This window comes from Equus quagga, unplaced genomic scaffold (assembly GCF_021613505.1).
Source record: "Equus quagga isolate Etosha38 unplaced genomic scaffold, UCLA_HA_Equagga_1.0 HiC_scaffold_70_RagTag, whole genome shotgun sequence".
Classification (NCBI taxonomy): domain Eukaryota; kingdom Metazoa; phylum Chordata; class Mammalia; order Perissodactyla; family Equidae; genus Equus; species Equus quagga.
The window spans coordinates 9,889-32,765 of NW_025794435.1; the positions used below are offsets into that span (position 1 = coordinate 9,889).

The following is a 22,877-nucleotide window of genomic DNA, read 5'->3' on the forward strand; positions in this document are numbered from 1 at the left end:
GTTTTGCCTCTTCTAGAATTTATATAAATGGAATCATACAGTATATACTCTTTTTTATTTAAACAGCTTCTTTCAGTTTCCTTCATTTTGTGGTGTGAACTGAGCACTATTCCATTGTATAGATATATCACGATTTATCTGTTCTCCTGGAATAGACTTTTGGGTTGTTTCCAGTTTTCGGGTTACAGCTTGTATGAACAGGGTTAGCCACTCTTATATTGCTTACAATATATATTGTTTTTGAAATAAAATGACATCTAATTTAAACAATCCACCAATTTATAATTTTTAAGGCTGATCCCTCACCTTTCCACCTTAATGTATTGTTCTGACTTAGTGTTGTGCTTCAGCAAGTGTCCATGAACTTTAACCTTTAACATTTCAAAATTTATATAAAACCAATACCTAATATTTAAGAATTCTTGATTTTGTCAGAAATTGAGTACCTTTTTGAACAGCAAAAGTTTCCTCTGAAAAAATTCATTTTACATTCCACTATACTAATGGCATAATAAGTAATCCCTCTTTTTTCTTTCTCATTTGTTTTTCATTTTCTTTTTCAGAAGTGAGTCCCTGAGTCCTGAGTTGGTGGCTGCTGCATCTGCTGTTGCAGATTCTCTCCCTTTTGACAAGCAGACAACCAAGTCAGAGCTGCTCAGGCAGCTCCGGCAGCACGAGGAAGACTCAAGGGCACAGAAAGAAGGAGAAAGACCTAAAATTAGGTTAGTGAATCAAATAGTTATGCCAGGAAGGCTGATATCTCAAAGTAGGCTATTTTTTATGTGACTGGTGAGTAATATATATAATAGATTCATTTATATATAAAATATGCTTCATAGATGGAATATTAGCAATTTGGTTTTTTTTAAAACTCATGTCTTAAGTAAGATTGCAGGGGGTTTTTTTGGTGAGGAAGATTGGCCCTGAGCTAACATCTGTTGCCAGTCTTTCTCTTTTTGCTTGAGGAAGATTGTCCCTGAGCAAACATCTGTCCCAGTATTCCTCTGTTTTGCATGTGGGATACCGCCCTAGTGTGGCTTGATGAGTGGTGTGTAGGTCCACGCCTGGGATCCAAACCTGTGAACCTTGGGCTGCCGAAGCAGAGTGCACAAACTTAACCACACGCCATGAGGCTGGCCCCAAGATTGCAGTTTTTAAAAGACTAATTGAATGGTTAAGCTTTTCTTTTGAGAAATTACGCATTTTTTTTTTTTGGTCCCTGAAAAAGAAATGATAAATTTAGTAATGTTCTTAAAAATAAGTAAATAAATAACGGAATAAGACAGTTTCTCTGAGAATATTAATTTTTTTCAGTTAAATAATTTGCTGGTCTTACACACAGTATGATAATCTTCAGGCCTCTTTCCTTCTCTTTTTCCTCTTATTCTTATGTTTTAGCTGACATCTTTCCACTCATCTCATCTCCATTACTTTAGGCCAAGTTATCCCGCCTGCTGCTGCAATGTAGTCAGTGGTGGCTCTGCTTTGTTTTTAACGGTGATCTAAATCAGTCGTCCTCAGTGAGCATGTGTACCAGATTTACCTTGGGAAGTTAACAAATACAGGTGACTGGACTGTCAGTCAGATCACTCATTGTATATATATTTTCAGAAATGCAAGGCAACAAAAAATGTGGCTAAATTTCAACTTTAATTTAGTTTTTTAATCCAGGTGATAATTATACCGACGTTGATTATATATCACCTTATCTGGATGTTAATTTTTCGTAAGTGACACTTTTAATTTAATGTTTAAAATGAACATTTCTGAAGAACATCTTTAAAAGAGGGAAGCATAAATCTTAGTGGTCTGTGAAATGTGAATGTTAATGTGTGACGTATAATCTTGTATGTAAACATAAGTTTTTATGTTGTATTAGTGCATAGAAGTAAAGTATGAATTAAGTGATGTGAATCTCATGTTTGAGCAAGTTTGTTACTACTCTGTAGCTAATGTTTGCAATACACTTGACCTTTTTCTTATTTCAGTTTCAGTAACATAATATCAGATATGAAAGTTGCCAAGTCTGCCACAGCTCGAGTTAGCACGAGACCAGTGCATCAGATTCAGTTTGATGAAGGATCTGACGATTATGGTGGCCAGGAGAAGACCGCTGATCTTAGGAAAAGGTATTGAAGCTTTGCAGTCTGTTTGGTTTCGTTTGTTGAACTGTAGATTTACTTTATTGCCAATCGATATCTGAGCATTATGGATGCATTTATATCTGTCTTCTTACTGTCCATGTACCATTTCCTAGAGAGGGAAAGATGTTCTGGGTTTAGCAGTCCTAGAATTTTCTATACCATAAATCAAAATGGGCCCTGCTTCACATTTACCTACAATGAATAAAGGTCTCCTCGTTCAGAATAAGTGGAGCTGACTGAATTCTGAACAAATGAGTGTTTTGCAAGAGGCATTATTTTTCATTCTGATTATGTACCTAACAATGTATATTCATATACCCTTTATATCTGTTGATATAATCATCTTTCTTCATATGTTAGAGAAATAACCCACCATCAAAAAAAGAAGTTCATTATAATACCCTAAAGTAGTAGGTGATTTGTGGCAATTTGAATTTGGTAATTTGCAGTTCTTAAAGATGCTAAGTCATGCCTTACATAGTTGTTTTATAATAGAAAGCTGTCTGTATTTACATAAAATTTCTGTTCTTTTTCTCTCCTTCAAGCCCATGAAGTGATAGTTGTGGAGGAGGAACCAGATATTTAGCATGGTCTGAGAAAAACTAACCCAGGATGTGCTCACAATTAGTGTTTTCAATGCATTGTGTATGCCATGGATTTTGTTTTAAGTATAATCTTAGCAACTTGAGTTAAATTATTAATTTGTACAGGAAGATTGGAAAAGATGGTCAGTAGTTAACAAAGGAAGTTCAGGAGGATACAATGACTTTGGAAGATTATTTGAATTACTAATTTAAAGTGCTTTTATATCTATGACATATTACTGAATACAACAGAATGTGTACTTGGCGTTTTAGTTAAGATTTCTCAAATATATTTAACTTCAATCCTCTGAGATGATTCCATGCAACTATATCAGAATGCTATGTCGTAATTTGACTTTTAATGATATTAACTGTCATTAAAAATTAAAAAGTGACAAGCTAAAAAAGTAGGAAAGGGGTTTATGTGCATGTAATGACTGTGTTAAAAAGCTGACTAAGGGACTCTAGAATAAGGGGAAGCAATAGTGAGATACCAAGTTGTCCACCCTGCTCTGACTTGGGACAGCCTGAGACAATCCAGGTCTGGACTGGTCACCAAAAACGTACTCTAGACTGATTCCTTCGGTTAGAGATGAGAGGTGTGAGTCACTCACAAAGATGAGTGTGAGCACTGGCTTTGGAGTCACGCTGGCCTGCCTTCCAATCCTGGCACTGTGCCACTGACGAATGCTGTGCCTGGGGCAACTTGCACAGACCCATCAGTCTGTTTCCCCATCTATAAAATGCTGAAATGAAGCCTAGCTTAAATGCCTTTCTTGAGGAATAGGAGGGAAACGTGTAAACTATATATAGAAGATACACAGCAAATGTCTGTTCCCTTCCCTTCCCCTTTTAAAATTCTGGACTTTAGCGAATCATTCCCTTCTTACTGTGAGTTACTGTAGTCCATCATCCTGTTGACCTGACGTGAAGGTGAGGGTCTCCTGGGTGGGGAGAGTGCAGGGGTTGAGGATGGTTCTGGGCATAAATGCCTTTGTTGACAAGTATTTGGGGACTTGCTAGAGGGAAACTTCACATGACTTGAGATCACTGTATCTTTTTAATATGATATTTGCATTTTTCAGTTAATTTAGTAGAAAAAAGTAATTTGATCCAGAATTCAAAATTATTTAGAAAACTAACCTTTTAGTTTATAAACTGGATTTTAATCTGCCAGTAAATTTATTCAATAGGAATGTGAATTGATGCATAAAGCAGTTGATTAAAATTGTACAAGGAAGAGTTACCTATTAAACTCTGACATTAATTTCAACAGTTAATTAAAAATAGTTATGTGAAGAAAGTTAATTGTTATTTTAAAATTACAAAACGATTGCTTTATAAGTGGGAATGTTTTTATTTGTGTAATCTTTTATAGTTATAATTTGTAGTTAAACATGCAGTGTTTTCTGCCCTTTAAGGACACAGAAATGTGGACTTTAACAACTTCTAATTTAGCATATTCTGATAGCTTTCTACAACATTGAGTTTTCTAAAACCGTAATATGAAATGGATCAAGTAAAAATCATGGCAAATTGAGTTAGTCTTTTCAGTTAGGTATTTTGGAAATTAAACTGCTTTAACTGCTTGTTGTATTATGATTCAAAAATTCAACAGCATTGGTTCTATTTTTAGTTATCAGTCCTAAAGATGTGGCAATTTAGTTAAAATGTCTGCTGTGGGTCTTAGAATTATTTTTAATTTCTACGTTGATTATTTTTATAAAAGTTTCTTCTCACAAACAATTTTTTTGTTGATCATGTATAAAAATATTCATTAAAATAAATTGTTTTTTCTTTTTCAGTCTTAGGAAAAATATATTCAAGGGAAAGAGACTTAATATCTTTGATCTTAAGGCAGTTACTGAAGAGGCACCTGAAGCAGGTTTGTTAAGAAAAGAGCAACACTATTTCTCAGGTGTAGAAACATTCCATCTTTCAAAAACATCCTTAATGTTTTGACTGCATACAAGTTAGGTGTTTTCATATTCCACCCTGCCGTCGGCCTGGATCTTGCTTATGAGTGTAGTTGTTGACATTGCTGGTCTTGGTCAGATTTCTCCCTGGAAATGTTGCATTCTGTGAGACAATGGGAGGTAAGTACTACCAGCTGCGTGAATCCAGAGCTACAGGTTGGCTACTAACCTGGGTTAGAACATTAATGATCACCTACTTCCTCTGTGCTATTACGTAAAGATAAACTGTGTTTCTGTCCTAAGGCAGCTCACTGTCTAGGTGAGAAGATAGCGTTTATGGAAGTAACTTACTGAAGTGATTTACTGACTATTTAAGACATGGGAAGAAGAGCATTCAGGGAATGTATTTAGCAGACCTGTAGTGTTTTTTCTTAAAACATGGTTAGTCTTTGCTCTCTGTTCTTCCCCCTTTCTTCTTTGGGTAAGAAGTCAAATCCTTCAAGTTTGCCATTTTAGGTCTAACTAAAAGAGAAATACAAGCATCCTCTTGCCTGACATTAACTTTGGTTTACTGATAATTTAAAATAAATGAAGAAACTCAGTACAGATGGTCTCCAGCTTACAAGTGACTTCCATTTATAAAGATTGTAAGTTAGGTTTTTGGACCTTGGTAGAAATAATTGCAAGTTTTATATTTGAGTTCCTGGGCAAGCCTCCAGTGGCTCATTTAATCTTCCTATCAGCTACTTATATAAATATCTGATTTTCCCACTATTCGATAAACTCCTTGATATCAGGAGCTAGGTCTCATTGATTATATACCCAGCAGCACCTAGCCAGTTGACTTACAAATAAGAGGAATTAGTTATTGTAAATCTTAAATCTTTTTTTTGAACAAATTGAGCTGTAAGTATATATCCATAGAGGAAAGGAGTTAATCAGTGTTTGTTCATTTAAACTGAAGGTGAAGCTAAGACAACAGCCCCCCTTCTTGTATTAGGAAAACTGCATTCTGTCCTGTCTGATGAAAAGGGAATACAAAATACAGGCATGGAGAATGGATCACCTCTCCTGTGTTGAAGTGGCAGCTGTTAAGCTTGCCTCAAAAAGGGAATTTGTCGTCAGGGCAGCTACTATTGTCCACCTAATGAAAGCCAGAAGAGGCACTTAGTTCTTGAAGGAACTAGCTTGCTTTTTTTAATCAGAAATCTTATTCCTAAAACTGAAATTAGCTGGCAAGGAAGTACTGCAGTTATATGTATTTTATAAAACAGTATGAAATTATTATACTCTAATAAGGAAAATAATGTCCAAATTTATGTAAATTTACTCTAACGAAGGTACTGTTTTAATAAGCTATAGTTGCATGAGTCTAAAGAATGTCTTGTTCCCAATTAAATACAAGAATAACAAGAATGTGCAAACTTAATTTTAGTGATTATTCGCTGCTATTTCCCTCCCACCTAAAATAATACCTGACATATAGTTGGTATTTAATAATTATTTGACTGAATGAATGAGTTCTTCTGTCCCATAATTCTGACATTTTGCTCCCCACTAAGTTCTGACCACTGCTGCAAAGGATAGGGTCATAGACCCTATTGCTTATCCTGGAGTAATATAGAACTGAGAGGCAGTATAGCTTAATAGAAAGAATTTTGGTGTTGGGTAGATCTGGTTATTCAAATTCAGATTCTGCTGTACGAACCTCTCTGAGTCTCCCTTTCCCCATGTATAAAATGAGGTAAATACATACATCTCAAATATTCAATGAAGTAATATAATTAGTGTCAGGCACAGTGCCTGGAACACCGTGGACGTTCACTAATTGGCAGCTGTTAATGATGATCAGGATCAGGATGATGATCATGGAAAAGACATAAGTTGATCAGTGGCCACTGAATAAATCAAAAAAGTGACCATGATAAGTTATTTTACTGTATGATTACTCTGTAAATGTGGCTAACTGAGCCTAACTGCTGTGATCTTTTCTGTGTATCAAATGTTCTAGGCCAGCATACTCAATATCCAGCAGTCAGTGTGTGGTGAGGCATGATCATGCATGAACTTTCATGTACAAGTCTTTGTATAGACATATGTTTTCTTTTGGGTAAATATCTAGGAGTAAAATTGTTGTATGATAAGTGTATTCTCAACTTTCTCAGAATCTGCCAAACTGTTTTCCAAAGTGGTTTTACCGCTTTGCATTCCCACCATCGATGACTAGAGGGAATATGACTTATTCTTGAAAGACATCTTAAATTTCCAAAGCAAATAAATGATTGAAACATATGATATGAAGATGGTTATAAGCTAACACTGTATTACCTTACTCATAGAGTTGGCTGTGAGGATTAAATGAACTAATGCGTAAAAAGCATTTAGTACAGAGTAAGAGCTCAATATCGGTTAGTAGTAGTGTTATTACCATTGTTATTAAAATTATGTTAATTTAACTTTTTTTGGTCTTTATTAGTAGTACATTAGTGACTTACCTTGACAGACTAAAAATAGAGATAAACCGGCTGGAATCAAAGTCACGTGTTGTGTAAAAAATATTCACATTCATTAAAACATCCTTAAACAAAATACACATTTCCTTTTTTCCTTTCCAATAGAGGGGGCAGTGAGACTTTAGGAATTGATTACCTGATATTGTAGTGAAACAAAAGTTAAGACTTGCAATTTTTGTAGTTGTAGTCTTTATACATCATTTTTTTTTCAGTTTTAGCTTTCAGAGAGTGACCTTTCATTATATACTATTTAATTATGAGCTTCAAGGTCTGAAAATGTATTACCAATTCAGAGTTGATCATAACATTTTTAGAAATAAAGATATTTACATTGACTTGTGCTTATTTGGAATGCTTTTATTAAACAGAGACAGCGCCTTCACTGTGGGATGTGGAATTTGCTAAGCAGTTAGCCGCAGTAAATGAACAGCCCTTTCAGAATGGTTTTGAAGAGATGATCCAGTGGACGAAAGAGGGGAAACTGTGGGAGTTCCCAATTAACAATGAAGCAGGTAAGTCTTAACTTCAGACGTTTGTAAAATTCTGTGATGGAGAGTAAATCAGGCAGATACTCAGTTATAGAATTGAGATATTTATGTGAATCTTGAAACTTTGTGTTAACATCTTTATGGTGTCCTAAAAGAAATCTGACAGTGTTCTTAAAAAGAATGTTATGATTTCACTTAATTCTACACATTGATGAGGAAAATGAAGAAGTAAAATTATATGACAAAAATGCATCATGAATTTCTGTGATATAAAAGTGCTGAGAACTGCAAATGATGACAGTTTCCTAACTGCTAAGCAGGAGATTACCTGGTAAATCTTCTAATACATTGAATACTAGGTATGAGATGATACTTCAATTTTGGAGAACATTACAACTCTTAAAGTCTTATGCCGGTCTCTTTCATTCATAAAACAATTGCATTAATGAGGTGTAAATTTCTTATACTCAAAGCCACTCAAAGCAAAAATTTTAGGAGGCTTTGAAATTCTTTGGCTGCAAACCTGGATGCCTTCAACTGGTAATAAAATATTGTCTACTTTCCTGGAGATTTTTCTGGAAATGTTACCTCTTTCTCAATCAAGGAAAGGACGACAGTATTACTGTGCTATTAATTTTTTTATGGCACCCATGTTGTCATCAGCTAAACATTTTCATTGATTTTTTTAGGTGTATTTTCAAGTAGAAGAATTTGTTTACTTTTATGGTAAGATTGGCTAGAAATTGCAAACACCTCAATAAGTCTTAGGAAAATGTATTCCATATTTTAACCTTTGTAGTAGTATGCTGTCACTGTAACATTTTAATTTTTGATAACTTTTTGTTTGGATTAATAGAAGTGGAATGGAAGCTTTAATATTAGAAATATTTAGTCTTTTATCTTCATACAATATTACTTTGTATAGGAAAACTTTAGAGACTTACAAATCCTTTAACGAATTCTTAATGTTTTGTATATTTGTATGGTACATGCAGTAATGTAGTATGCTGTGTTTCATCTGTTATATAACATGTGTATTTCTTAAAGTACTATGGTTTCTGCACTCTGGAAGGTATCAGGGTAAGGTTAAAAAGAAACCCAAGGACTTTGCGTTGTGCAAACCTGAGTACAGAGCCCAGCTCTGTAAGTTATTAGCCATTTGCTTTTGAGGAAATTATTTAACCTCCTGAGGCTTAGTTCCTCACCTGTAAAATTAAAGATACCTCATTGGAAGACTATAAGAATTAAATAAGGTGAAGTTATTGAGTTGCTCAGCACAGTTCTTGGCATTATAATACATATGAATAAATGTTAGTTCCTTTCCCCTCCTGTCTGATCTGGAATTTAAAAGGAGCAGAAAACTAACAAAATACAATGTGTGATATTAAGGGAAGATTTCATTTTGATGAAACTTGGGTGTTCCAAGTCCTCATGGTTAAAAACATGGTTCTAAAAGCCGGTATTGAAATAGAATAACTGACTTTATTTAGGAAAGACAGTGAAGTGTATAGTGGTTAGGAGTTCAGATTTCTGAGTTATGAACTTAATCTCTCAAGCCTCACTTCCCCATCTGTAAAATGATGAGAATAATAATAGGATTTATCTTATGGGATTCTTCTGAGGAAAAAGGGAGACTATGCAAGTAAATATCACCATCAGAATCCATTTCTACAAGAACATTGTGAGGGGATTTGCTACTGTAACTATTTTCTGCTCTATACTGTAACACTTTTAAAATATTAGTGAGGATATTATGTATTTTCTAGGAACCAGCAAATATAGGGTAAATAGGAAAGCGTAAATTGGTGGTACATTGTCATCAAGAGGAAAACACTTAAAGTTCATCAAAATCTTGAGTGTCCAAACTCCAAAGGAATTCATCTTAAATATTACCTGGTTTTTGAGAAAGTTTAATTTCTAAAAAAGGAAAAAAAACGTGTTTTTTGTTCAGGTTGGGAAGATAAATGTGACAAGTATCCATATACACTGTACATATTATTGATGCTTCAGGGTCAGAAAGGGACCTGTCTCATTTCCAGCCCCTTAAGGCAGTTGATATCTGATTGAAAACAGGAAAGGAACAGTGGATACTTTCTCACTCTGATCACTCCCCTCAGCACGCACTTAGGAAGTTCTGAATCCTTAAAGACTGGTGTCAGAACCTGAGCTGCAACACTCAGTGACTTACTTTCATATTTCTTTTCTTTTTTTTTTTTCTGAGGAAGATTAGCCGTGAGCTAACTACTGCCAATCCTCCTCTTTTTGCTGAGGAAGACCGGCCCTGAGCTAACATCCATGCCCATCTTCCCCTACTTTATATGTGGGACGCCTACCATAGCATGGCTTTGTGCCAAGCGGTCCCATGTCTGCACCCGTGATCTGAACCAGCGAACCCTGGGCCACCGAGAAGTGGAAAGTGTGCAGTTAACCACTGCGCCACCAGGCTGGCCCCTATATTTCTTATACTTAAATTTTAAGATTAATAAAGTGTCATGCTCTCTCTACTAATAATTAGCTTCATGAAGATTTACTTTGATGCTTTTGGGGAAAGATGTTTTGTTTTATTTTTAGCGCTCATGTCAGTTTTAGAACATAACACTGAAAATGACAAAGTGACATGTCCCATGTTTACAGTTTACTTCCCTCTGTTGAATATATGAATTATATGAATATATAAAAAATTACAGTTTGTTGTTTTGCCACTTAAAACGTATAAAGTATTTTTCCAATTCAAAGTAGCTTTTTTCCAGTTTTGTTTTGAGAACTGGTTTGCCCCTTCTTTTGTGCTTTGCCAGCATGGAGATTTACAAGAGCTGTTAGATCGATCTGTTCTCACTTAGATTTTATAGTATTTGTTATATGTTGGATTGATGATAAAATCGTTTTTATTTTAGCTTTGGCTTTCATTAAATTTAATCACATTTTACCACTACCCAGTTAACAGAGTCTTGCTCTTGAATATCCATTAGCCATATGTATGCCACCAAATTAAGGGTGTTTTGGAAATGTTCTCCAAGAGTAAGTCTCAATTTAGAGGCTTCAGTGGGCAAAAAAAACTCATTCAGGGATGTGAATCACACTTTTGTTTTTATTTTTCAGTTGGCTTAAACTTTTTCACTTCTAATTGCCATCCTCTGCTAGGGTATCTGGAGTATGAGCTAGCAAGAATAGTTAGGAAAGTTCAAAATTACCATAAAACTCTGAAGAAGGGTCTGTTGTTTTGTGGGAGGGTATAGTGTGGAGAAAATTAGGGCTAGGATAAAGATGATTAGATATCTGTTGGCTGCTTTAGATGAGATGATGGCCTATGAGCAAGAGCCTCAAAGTACTGACAGGAAAAGAAGTAGTAGTTTTGACAATAAATAGAAGTAGAAACAATTCAAAGTGAAGGTGACTCGATTTGCTTCTATGCTATAATATACTCTTGTCAAAAGTAATTGGTCATTGCTGTTAACTAGCTTTTGCCCTTTGTTTATTGGACCATATTTTTAGCTGTATTTAGTAATATTAAATTGCATGCAATGATATTTAAAGCAGAATTAGACACAGAATTAACCTGTGTCACCTTAGTTGATTGTATACCATATGGAATTTCCCTTTTTTGGGGGGAAGATCAACCCTGAGCTACTATCTGCTGCCAATCTTCCTCTTTTTGCTGAGGAAGAGTGGCCCTGAGCTAACATCTGTGCCCATCTTCCTCTATTTTATATGTGGGACACCTGCCACAGCATGGCTTGATAAGCAGTGCGCAGATCTGTGCCCGGGATTTGAACCAGTGAACTCCGGGCCACCAAAGTGGAGCGTATGAACTTAACTGCTACAACACTGAGCCGGCCCCGACCGTGTGGAATTTCTTTTTTATATTTAATTTTCCACTCTTATTTTCTCTTTGCTATATTACGTTTCTTTTGTTTATTAAAAAATATTTTGTTACATAAATATGTGAAAGTTTACTTGCAAAAAGTCAAATAATATGAAAAAATAGAGAGTCTACTTTATCCCTCAGTTCTCTTCTGTTTTCCTGAAACAACCATTGTCTATAGTTTGATATATGTCCTCTCAGTCCACTTGAAATGGCAGTTACACGGTTTTTTTTTGACCTAGATGGGCCCATACCACACATATATTGTCCTGCAGCAGTTTTTTTTATTTAGCACTATGTCTTGAAAACTTTCCTTATCAGTAAATAGAGATCAACTTTGTTCTGTTTGTTTTTATAGTTCTCTAAAATAGAACTATTTTATATTTATTTAGTAGTTGTATAGTATGCCGTTGCGTGAATGCATGTAGTTTATTTTATCGTTTTTTCTGTTGATGCCTGGAGCTGTAGAGAATCTTTTATAGCTGTCCTTCTGTACATGTTTGAGTACTTTTAACTCCGAGAAGGGTCAACCAGTAGGTATATTTTAAGGTGCAGTAAGTATTGACACATTCTCTTCTAAAAAGATAGCCAGTTGACCCTCCAACCAGCTATATGAAAATCCTGTTTCTTTACACCTTGCCTAATGCTGAAGATTTAATTATCTTTCAAATATTCAGGGCAAAAAGTGGTATGATTGGTGTTTTTATTTGCATTTCCTGGCTTGCTAACCAGCTTGTGCATCTTTTCGTATGTTTATTGGCTATTTTGTGTTTGTTCTGTGACTTATGTCTTCATACCCTTTGCCTTTTTCTGTTGGGTGGTTTTATCAGTTTGCAGGAACTTGATATATTATGGACTTTACTACTTCAGCTATTATATAGTTGGAAATATTCTCTCCCAATCTGTCTCTTTTCTTTCTTTTTAGATTAATTTGATTTTTTAAATCATAGTAAGGTTATAGTTTATAGTTATAAAGCAGTTCCTTTTGCCACATAATCAGGTCTGTTCTGAGAGCTAACCTCTTTCAATCTTTTGGCTGTCTATTTTTTTTTTTAAAGATTGGCACCTGAGCTAACAACTGTTGCCAATCTTTTTTTTTCTGCTTTTTCTCCCCGAATCCTCCCAGTATGCAGTCGTATATTTTAGTTGTGGGTCCTTCTGGTTGTGGCATGTGGGATGCTACCTCAGCATGGCCTGATGAGCGGTGCCATGTCCTCGCCCAGGATCCAAACCAGCGAAACCCCAGGGTGCTGAAGAGGAATGCACAAACGTAACCACTTGGCCATGGAGCCGGGCCCTGGCTCTATTTTATTTTTTACATTTCTAAATTATCTGTTTAATTCTGTTATCCATTTTAGATATGATCTAGTGTGTGTGTCTTCTGCTCATCCTCTCAAAATAGATATATCACAGTTTTTGTTTGGTCTGTATCCATGTTTACATTAGTATGACTGTAATATTCCTAAGTCTCAGAATAATGATCCTTGGTAAGGGATTTTATTTGTTTAAAATCGTTGTTCTAGGAACCATGGGGGCCTTTAATCTGGGAACTTCTTCCCTTCTGGAGAAATTTTCTTTTATTATTTATTTGGTAATTTAGGCCTCCTAATCTCTCTTCTCTATCTTTTTGTTCTGTGCTCTGGGAACATTCCTCAACTTTATCTTACTACTTTCTCTTGGGTTTTTGTTTCTATTATCACATTTTTAACTTCTACCCCTCCATCTTTTAAAAAATTGTTGTTATTCTTAGTATTAGATTGATTTTCTTCTGTTACCCACATTCTTTTGGCTTCCTCAGAGTTCCTTTTTGTTTTGGAGTTTGTATTAGGTTAACACTAGCTGCTGTTTCATTGAGACCCCATAAATGTAGTTGTTTAAAAGGAGAGAAATTTATTTGATTACTAGTTCAAGTCCCAGATCAGTGAGCAGCCGTGTTGCACACAGTTAGCCAGGGATCCAGGTTTCTTCCCTTTTGTTTATCTTCCCTCCCATGGGGTCTTTTCCTCATGTGCATGATTAAAGATGAATCACAGGAACATTGTGCTCAGGCTCACAAGAAGGGGCAAAGAGGGTATAATGTAAGCAACCCCGCTATCTTAAAGGCCATGGCTTGAAAATGTCACAGGTCACTTCTGTTCATATTACACTGATGAAAATGTAACCATATGGCCACACCTAACCCAAAGGGGGCTGGAAAATGTAACGTTGCTGAACAGCCAGGTACAGGTTTTTAATTCTTCTACTTTGATAAATGGAAAGTGGATTTTGACAGGTGGGTATGAGTTTCTGCTAATATGTTTCTCATTCATATTAGAGGCTCTCCTAAAACGTCTGCTGTTCTTTGGATGTTTGTTCATACTTTAGAGTTGAAGACCATCAAAAGCTATTTATTGGATGTGTGTGCATGGTGAGACTTGTCAGCTGATGGGCTTCCTGTCAGAGGAGTTGGGAAGGAGCCAATTTGGAGACATCGCAACTCCATGTTTATAGTTCTTTTCATCTTCTCACCACTGGCTTGAGGCTGTAGGCCTTGGCTGTGCTCTGAGAACTGCAGGGGAAGGGATGGGGGGTGTCTCATTCAGCATACAGACTTTCACTTAATTCCCCTCTTATCACGTCAATGACTTATTCCTTTTTCCCATTTTAATTTCTCCCACAAGTAAACTGCCCATCTTCTTTGGGAATGAGTCGTGTAGTCATCTGGAGGTGCGGGTGGAAGATGGGATGTGGGCGATCTAACTATTCCCTAAACTAGGTTTAATTAATCCCGTTTTTTGTCCCTCATCCCCACTCCTAATTTCAGTGGTATGTGGGGCCTGTAATTCCTGAAGCCCTTGAAGCCTGTTTGCTTCTTTTTTTCTTTCCTGTCTCCAGGTGTTTGGTTTTAGCAGCCTTGCCTCTGCTAAATCAGTTACTACTCATATGTCCGCTTTCCTCCTTCTAAAGTTTTCTGATATCTTCTGTCTGTTGTTCTCTTTGTCTTTGTGCATTTATACTTTTATTCCTTTTACTGCCCTTTGGTAGATATTAGAAGGGAATGGAGATTTTAAAAGCATGGGTTCGATCTACTACATTTTAACTAGAAGTCCTTGCTGTTTAATCTTTGATCTGTTTAGAATGTCTTTAACCAACAGAGATTTTAGTTTTTATATAGTTAGATCTGTTAGCGTTTTCCTCTTTAATCTATCTGGAACTTACTTTGTATAGAGTATCCCCTCTTTAGCTCTCTCTCTTTCCCTTTGTTTTATACTTACCAATGCCACTTAGCTCTCGTTCATTCATTGACTCATTCAGGAAGGTCTATTCATTATGTCCTCCTAGAGCATTCTAAATTAAACAGATTGTTGATCTCTTATCTAGAGCAAGGGTAATAAGAAATAAGATTACCTACGCCCTTTTTAGATGCTCTATTCCCTTGATATAGCATAGTCATAATTACTATGTCCATCTACCCCATTAGAACTTCCTGTATGTCGGGGATAGTCAGTCTTCAGACCAATGTCTATTAATGATTTAATAAATTAACTGTTGAGCTTGTGTTAATATGACTATTTTTTTTCAACAGTTTCTCTTGCAAAATTTTCTGTCTTAAGTGTTATATTTTAGTACACCTAAGGATACTAAGAACTAACAAACAAGAAAAAAGTCTCAATCCGGTAGTCACCCTTGGGTTTTTGAGAGCAGTTATCACCTTGATTTATTATGTTCCCGATGCTGCAGACCTTATTTTTCAGCTCTGACATACTCTCTTTCAAATATATTGGAAATTTAAACCTGCCCTGACCTGTTTTTCATTTTACAACATTAGCCATATTGGATGTTTTAATAGAATAGTTGTCACATGAAACTGTTAATAGTGTTTGAGCGTATGGGAAAGACCTTTAGCGAAGTGAGGCTGGATTTTTCATTTTAACTTCTCTATATTGCATTCCTCCCATTGCCACTCCCAGGTGCATGTTGCCTTTAAAAAAAAGTAAAGGAGTAACAGACTTGCTTGGTGATATAAACTGTTGAGAGCCATAGAGAATTCTGAATGGGATTCAAAACAATTTTTTAAAACAATAATTTGTGTTGTTAAAAAAAATCCAGGGGCCAGCCCAATGGTGTAGTGGTTAAGTTCGTGCTCTGCTTCAGCGGCACGGGGTTTGCAGGTTCAGATCCTAGGCGTGGACTTAGCACCACTTGTTAAGCCATGCTGTGGCAGCATCCTACAGAAAATAGAGGAAGATTGGTACAGATGTTAGCTCAGTGACGATCTTCCTCAAGCAGAAAAAGAGGAAGATTGGCAACACATATTAGATCAGGGCAAATCTTCCTCACAAAAAAAGAAAAAGGAAAAAAATACATATGCATATAGAAAAAGGACTAGAAGGATATACACCAAAATGTTAGCAGTGATTAGCCTTGGGAGATGTGAGTAGAAGTTGTTGAGGGGTGTGGGTTAGAGAACAACTTCCATTTTTTTTTACTTCATACACATCTGTTTTACTGTATTTCACTGAATATGACATACTCTTGTTTTTCAACATTTTAATATCTCTGAAATCATGATGCATCTTATCATGATAGCCTGGCATCAGTGAAGAAGTCGTTCTCATTGCCTGTTGTGTGTGTGCCTCTGCACTTGCAGAAGGGGTGTCAGAAGGGGCCATAGGGGAGCACTCTTAAGAAATGCTGCATCCTGAACGTTCTTAATAGCATGTACAAAACCATGACCACTGACAACTCAGAGTTGAAAAGCCAGTTCAGGAGAGTTGGATTCTGAATGTGAAGAAGGCTTAGGAATACCTTAACCAATTGTATCTGTTTTTGCTGCATAACAAGCCACACCAAAATTTAGTAAAACAACAGCTGAGTTGTAATTGCTCATGAGTTTGTGGGTTTTCTGTTTGGTTTTGGCGGGTTGGCTGGGAGTGGGTTGTTCTAGAGCGCCTTCTCACATGTCTGGTTGCTGGTGCAGGCCCTTGTCAGGGGAGATGGAGATAACTGGTTTATGTGTCACTCCTCATCTCACAGACTAGCCTGGGCTTGTTTGCATGGCTGTAGAAGAGTTCCTAATAGCAGGGGAGAGCAAGGATTGATGTGCAGTACTGCTCACGCCTTTGTTTGCATCGCGTTCGGTAATATCCCGTGGACCGAAGCAGATCGCCTGGCCCACCCAAATTCAAGGGTGGGAAACAGGCTCTGTGGGAAGAATGGTAAAGTCACATTGCAGAGGGGCACGTATACAATCGTAGGAGTGATATGTGGCCATTTGGCAGTCTAATGCCTTGATGTATTTTTTTATGTATTTTAGTTTTTATAAGAGTGATGTGTAGATCTTTAAGTATCCAAAATTTTGAAAGTATCTCAGTAAGTATAAAATAATTCTAAGTGATTAGAAAGCATTTTTTAAAGCTTTTATTTTGAGGTAATTGTGAATTCACATGCAGTTGTAAGAAATAATAAATATCCTGTACATCCTTTACCCATTTTCCCCTAGTAGTTGTGTCCTGCATAACCATAGTACAACATCACAGCCAGGCAATTGGCATTGCTGGAGTCTTCAGCCATGTTCATGTGTCACCACTTCCACATGTACTCCTTTGTGTGAGTGTGTGTGTGTTTAGTTCTGTGCAATTTTATCACATATGTAGATTCATGTGACCGCCACCACAGTCAAGATTCAGAACAGGTCCCTCACCTCCAGGATCCTTCTTTACAGCCCTTTTATAACCACATCTCCTTGCCTCCTGCTGCCCTCCCTTCTCCGTCCTGATCCCTGGCAATCACTAAATCCATTCTCCATCTCTATAATTTTGTTATTTCAAGAAATATATACAAATGGAATCATACAATATGTAACCTTTGGGGATTGGCTTTTTTTATTTAGCATGATTAATTCTCTGGAGATTTATTCAAGTTGTTGCCTAGGGTTTTTCATTGTTTTTGTTTTGTTAAAAAATCCATAGGGTTTTTTATCGTTTTGTTTTATTTCTGAGCAGTATTCCATGGTTTGAATGTACCAGTTTGTTTAACCATTCACCTGATAAAAGACATCTGGGTTGTTACCAGTTTTTGGCTATTATGAATAAAGGTGCCATAAATATTCATGTGTAGGTTTCTGTATGAATGTAAATTCCCATCTCCCTGGGACAGATATCTAGGAGAGCAATTGGGTCATATGGTAGTTGCGTGTTTAGTTTTTTAGTTCTTTATTCTTTTATTTTTCCCTTTTCTCCCCAAAGCCCCCCCAGTACATAGTTGTATATTTTTAGTTGTGGGTCCTTCTAGTTGTGGCGTGTGGGATGCCACCTCAGCATGGCTTGATGAGTGGTGCCATGTCTGCAGCCAGGATCCAAACTAGTGAAACCCTGGGCCGCTGAATCGGAGTGTGTGAACTTAACCCCTGGGCCACGGGGCCGGCCCCGCATGTTTAGTTCTTCAAGAAACTTCCAAACTATTTTCCAGAGTGACTCTGCTGTTTTATGTTCCCACCAGCAATGTCATAATGATCTAATATCTCTTCATTCTCACCAGCATTTGATGTTGTCATTGTCTTTTCTTTTAGATGTGTTCACATTCTGAGAGGTGTGCATTGATAGCTCATCGTGGTTTTAATCTGCGTTTTTCTAATGGCTAATGAGGTTGAACATCTTTTTCATATGTGTGTTTGCCATATGTCTATTTTCTTCAGTGAAATGTCTCTTCTCTTTTTTTGCGTCTTTTGCCCATTTTCTAATTGGATTGTCTGGTTTTTTCACTGTTGCGTTTTGAGAGATTTTTATATATTCCAGATACTAGTCCTTTGTTGCATATATGGTTTGCAAACATTTTCTCCCAGTCCGTAGTTTGTCTTTTCATCCTTTTAACAGAGTTTTTCGTACACCAAAAGTTCTTAATTTTGATGGGGTCCAATTTTTCCTTTTATGGATCATGCTGTTGGTGTCAAGTTCTTTGCCAGTCCCAGAACCTTTTCCCCTCTGTTTTTTTCTTTAAGATTTATAGTTTTTTTAAATTGATAAATATCCAATTGCTCCGGCTCCATTTGTTGAAAAGGCTATCCTTTCTCCATTGAATTGTCTTTGCACCTTTGTAAAATGTTGGGTGTATTTGTCAAATCACTATGTTGTATACCTGAAACTAATACAATATTATATGTTAACTATACTTCAATAAAAATAAACAAATTTTAAAAAGTCTGCTAGGACTACCATAACAAAATACTACAGACGAGGTGGCTTAAAAAAACAGAAATCAATTTTCTCACAATTCTGGAGGCTAGAAGTCCAAGATCAAGGTGTCAGCAGGGTGGGTTTCTCCTGAGGCCTGTCCTTGGCTTGCAGAGGGCTGCCTTTTCATTTTGTCTTCACGTAGTCTTCTCTCTGTGTGCACTCCTAGTATCTCTTCCCATTCTTGTAACGATGCCACTCCTTTTGGATCAGGGCTCTAGTCTTAGGACCTCGTTTAACCTTATTTACCTCCTTAAAGGCCCTCTCTTTAAATAAGGTCACCTTGGGGGTCAGGACTTCAACCTATCAGTTGTCCATATTAACTGTGGATATAGCTCAGTCCATAACAGGGTCTATTTCTGGGTTCTTGATTTTGTTCTATCGATCTATGTGTCCCTCTGCCAATACCATGCTCTTGATTACTCTAGCAGTATAGTAAGTCTTAGCATTATTCCTCCCACTTTATTCTCTTTCAAGATTGTTTTAACTATTCCAGGACTTCCACCTTTCCATATAAATTTTAGAATAAGCTCGACTGTGGCAAAACTTTGCTGCGATTTTGATAGGAAGTGCATATAGATTAATTTGGAGAGAATCGACTTCTTTAATATGTTGAGTCTTCCAATTTAAATTTAATTAGAAATGTGATTGATTTTTATGTGTTTATCTTGTGTTCTATAACCTTACTGACTCACTAATTAGTTCTGGGAGCTTTTTTTTTGTGGATTCCTTGGGATTTTCTAATGTGGACAATCATGTCGTCTGCAAATAGAGTTTTATTTCTTCCTTTCCTATCTATATGCCTTTCTTCCTCCCTCCCTCATTGCAGTGGCTAGAACTTTAAGTGCTGTGTTGAATAAGACTGGTGAGAGCTGACCTCCTTGCCTTGTGCATGACCTTAGGGGGGGAAGCTTTCAGTCTTTCACCACTAGGTATGACATTAGCTTTAGATTTTGTGTAGATGCTCTTTATCAAATTGAAGTAGTTTCTCTCTTTTCCTAATTTGCTGAGAGTTTTTATCAAAATGAGTGTTGGATCATATGATTTTTCTTCTTTAACCTGCTGATATGGTGGATTACATTGATTTTCAAGTATTTAACCAGCTTTGCATACCTGGAATAAATTCCGCTTGATCTTGGTATGTAAGTCTTTTTATACATTGTTAGATTTGTTTGCTAATTTTGTTTAAAGTTTTTGCCTCTAAGTTCATGAGCGATACTGGTTGATAGTTCTCTCTCTCTGTCTTTTTTGTTGTTGCTGATGTATCTTTGGTTTTGGTAACAAAGTAATACAGGCCTCATAAAATGAGTTAGAAAGTATCCTTTCTTCTTGTGGTTTCTGGAAGAAATTGTGTGAAATTGGTGTTAATTCTTCTTTAAATGTTTGATCAAATCTCCAGTGAAGTGATCTGAGTTTGGGGATTTCTTTTTTGAGAGCTTTTAGATTATACATTCCTTTTCTTTAATAGTTAAAAGACTGTTCAGGTTGTCTATTTTATTTTCGTTGAGTTTTGGTAGTTTAATGGATTTTAAGTTGTTCATTTTTTTCAAGTTGTTGAATTCGTGAGTGCAAAGTAGTTTGTAGTATTCTTTTATTGTCCTTTTAATGATTTTAGGATTTATAATGGTAAATTTCATTCCTGATATTGGTCGTGTGTGCTTTCTGTCCCTTATCAGACATGCTAGAGATTTATCAATTTTACTGATTTTTTTTTTTAAGAACCAGATATCAGTTTCATTGATTTTCTCTTTTAATTTTTTTGTTCCTGATGTTATCTTTATTACTTCTTCCTTTTGCTTGCTTTAGGATTATTTTGCTCTTCTTTTACTAGGGTCTTGAGGTGGCAGCTTAGATTATTGATTTTCCTCTTATGTATACATTTAGTGCTATATATTTCCCTCTCAGCACTGTTCTAGCTGTATCCCACAAAATTTTGATTTGTAGTGCTCATTCTCATTCAATTCTGTGTTTTTTTTAATTTCCTGTGAGATTTCCTCTATGACCCATGAGTTGTTTATAAGTGTATTAATTTCCAACAGTTTGAAGATTTTTGTCTTTCTTTCTTTCTTCTTCTTCTCCCGAAAGCCCCCCCAGTACATAGTTGTATATTCTAGTTCTACTATGTGGGATGCCACCTCAGCATGGCCTGATGAGAATCCGAACCAGCCAAACCCTGAGCCACCAAACTGGAATGCTCGGCCACGGAGCCAGTCCCAGATTTTTGTCTTTCTGTTATCGATTTCTGGTTTGATTCCATTATGATCAGAAAACATACTATGTGTTATTTCACTTATTTTAAATGTGTTGAAGTTTGTTTTGTGGCTCAGGATATGGTTTAGCTGGGTGAATGTTCCATGGATGCTTGAGGAGAATTTTGTGTGCTACAGTAGTTTGGTATTCTGTCGACGTCAGTTTGATCCTGTTGGTTGATGTTGTTCAGTTCTTCTATATCTTTGCTAATTTGTTACCTGGTAGTTCTCTCAAGTGCTGACAGTGGTATATTGAAATCTCCAGCTGTAATTGTGGATTTTTCTAGTTCCCCTTTATTTCTATCAGTTTTTCTTTCAGGTATTTAGAAATTCTGTTGTTTGGTGCATACATAATTCAGATAACTATGTCTTCTTGGTGGATTGATCCTTTTATCATGTAATGTTCCTATTTCTCCCTAGTAATTTTCTTGGCTGTGAAGTCTACTTTATCTGATATTCATATAGCCACTCATGCTTTCTTTTATTTAAAATTAATGTTAGCAAGATATATCTTTCTGCATCCCTTTACTTCAGCCTACCTCTGTTATTTTTGAAGTGAGTTTCTTGTAGACAGCATATAGTTGAATCATGTTTTTACATCTACTCTGCCAGTCTCTGTCTTGATTGGTGTATTTAGACCATCTGCATGTGAAGTAATTATTGATTTGTTAGGACTTAAGTCTGTTTGAAGATTTTCCTGTTGTCTTTCTGGTGCTGATTTCTGGTTTGATTCCATTGTGATTAGAAAACATTCTATATATTGTTTCACTTATTTTAAATGTGTTGAAGTTTGTTTTGTACGGACATTTTGTGGCAAAAAACCATTTTATTATTTGTTTTCTGTTCATTCTCTCTGTTTTTGATTCCTCTGTCTTTTCTTGGCTTCCTATGGGCTGCTTGAACGTATTTTAGGATTCCATCTTGTTTTATTTATGTTCTTTTAATGTAATTTGTAGTTTGTAGTGGTTGCTTTAGATATTAGAATATTCATTAGCAGTAATTGCTGCTGCACTTTAAACGTTTACAGTATGCTAAGCATTGTAAAAGAGCTGGATAAGCTGGGTGTCTATTTAATCTTTACAGAAACCTCATGAAAAAGGTGCTGTTTTAATCCACATTCTTATGCCTGAGGAAACTAACGTTCAGAGAAGTTAGTTTGCCCAGTCACACCGTTGTTAAATTGGTGGGCAAACCTATTTCTAACCCCAAAGTTCATGCCTTTTACTGTAATACTATATTACCTCATTAATGTTAATTTTATGATGTAGCTTTTACATTCACAATTATAGTGTAATAAATTGTCTTATTTCCTAGGTTTTGATGATGATGGTTCAGAATTTTATGAACATGTATTTCTGGATAAATACCTGGAGGATTTTCCAAAACAAGGACCAATTCGCCACTTCATGGAGCTGGTGACCTGCGGCCTTTCCAAAAACCCATATCTGAGTGTTAAACAGAAGGTCGAACACATAGAGTGGTTTAAAAATTATTTTAATGAAAAACGGGACATTCTAAAAGACAGTAACATACATTTCAATTAAAGACCTTGGAAACTTTTATTTCGAGCTGTTGAAGATTGATATTATAAATAAATAATTTTACTAGAAGTTTTCCTGTATTGTGTTAATTATTGCATCTGATTTGAATGGTATAAACGTTAAATTATTTAAAAGTATATACTGGTAACTGAAAAATATTCTTACATGGAAAAGAATTATCAGCATTCCTAGATTCAACTAGCAATTCTTAAAAAGAATATCTAGAGCTGGCCCCATGGCCTGGTGGTCAAGTTCAGCATGCTCTGTTTCAGCGGCCCAGGTTTAGTTCCCGGGCACAGGCCTGTACACCACTCATTGGCAGCCACACTGTGGCAACAACCCGCATACAAAGTACAGGAAGACTGGCAC

At 36.2% G+C, this 22,877-nt stretch overlaps 1 protein-coding gene across 1 annotated transcript; it reads left to right on the plus strand.

Annotated features, from left to right (window-relative positions):
* Positions 1-546: 546 nt before the first annotated feature.
* On the plus strand, positions 547-22,577 carry MRPS31 (mitochondrial ribosomal protein S31; the record flags this gene model as incomplete). The annotated part of the gene is made up of 5 exons (XM_046649481.1): positions 547-722; positions 1,989-2,129; positions 4,534-4,613; positions 7,526-7,669; positions 22,282-22,577. Coding segments are annotated over 5 exons (771 nt in total), but the record flags the coding sequence as incomplete, so codon positions are not given.
* Between the last annotated feature and the right edge of the window lie 300 nt (positions 22,578-22,877).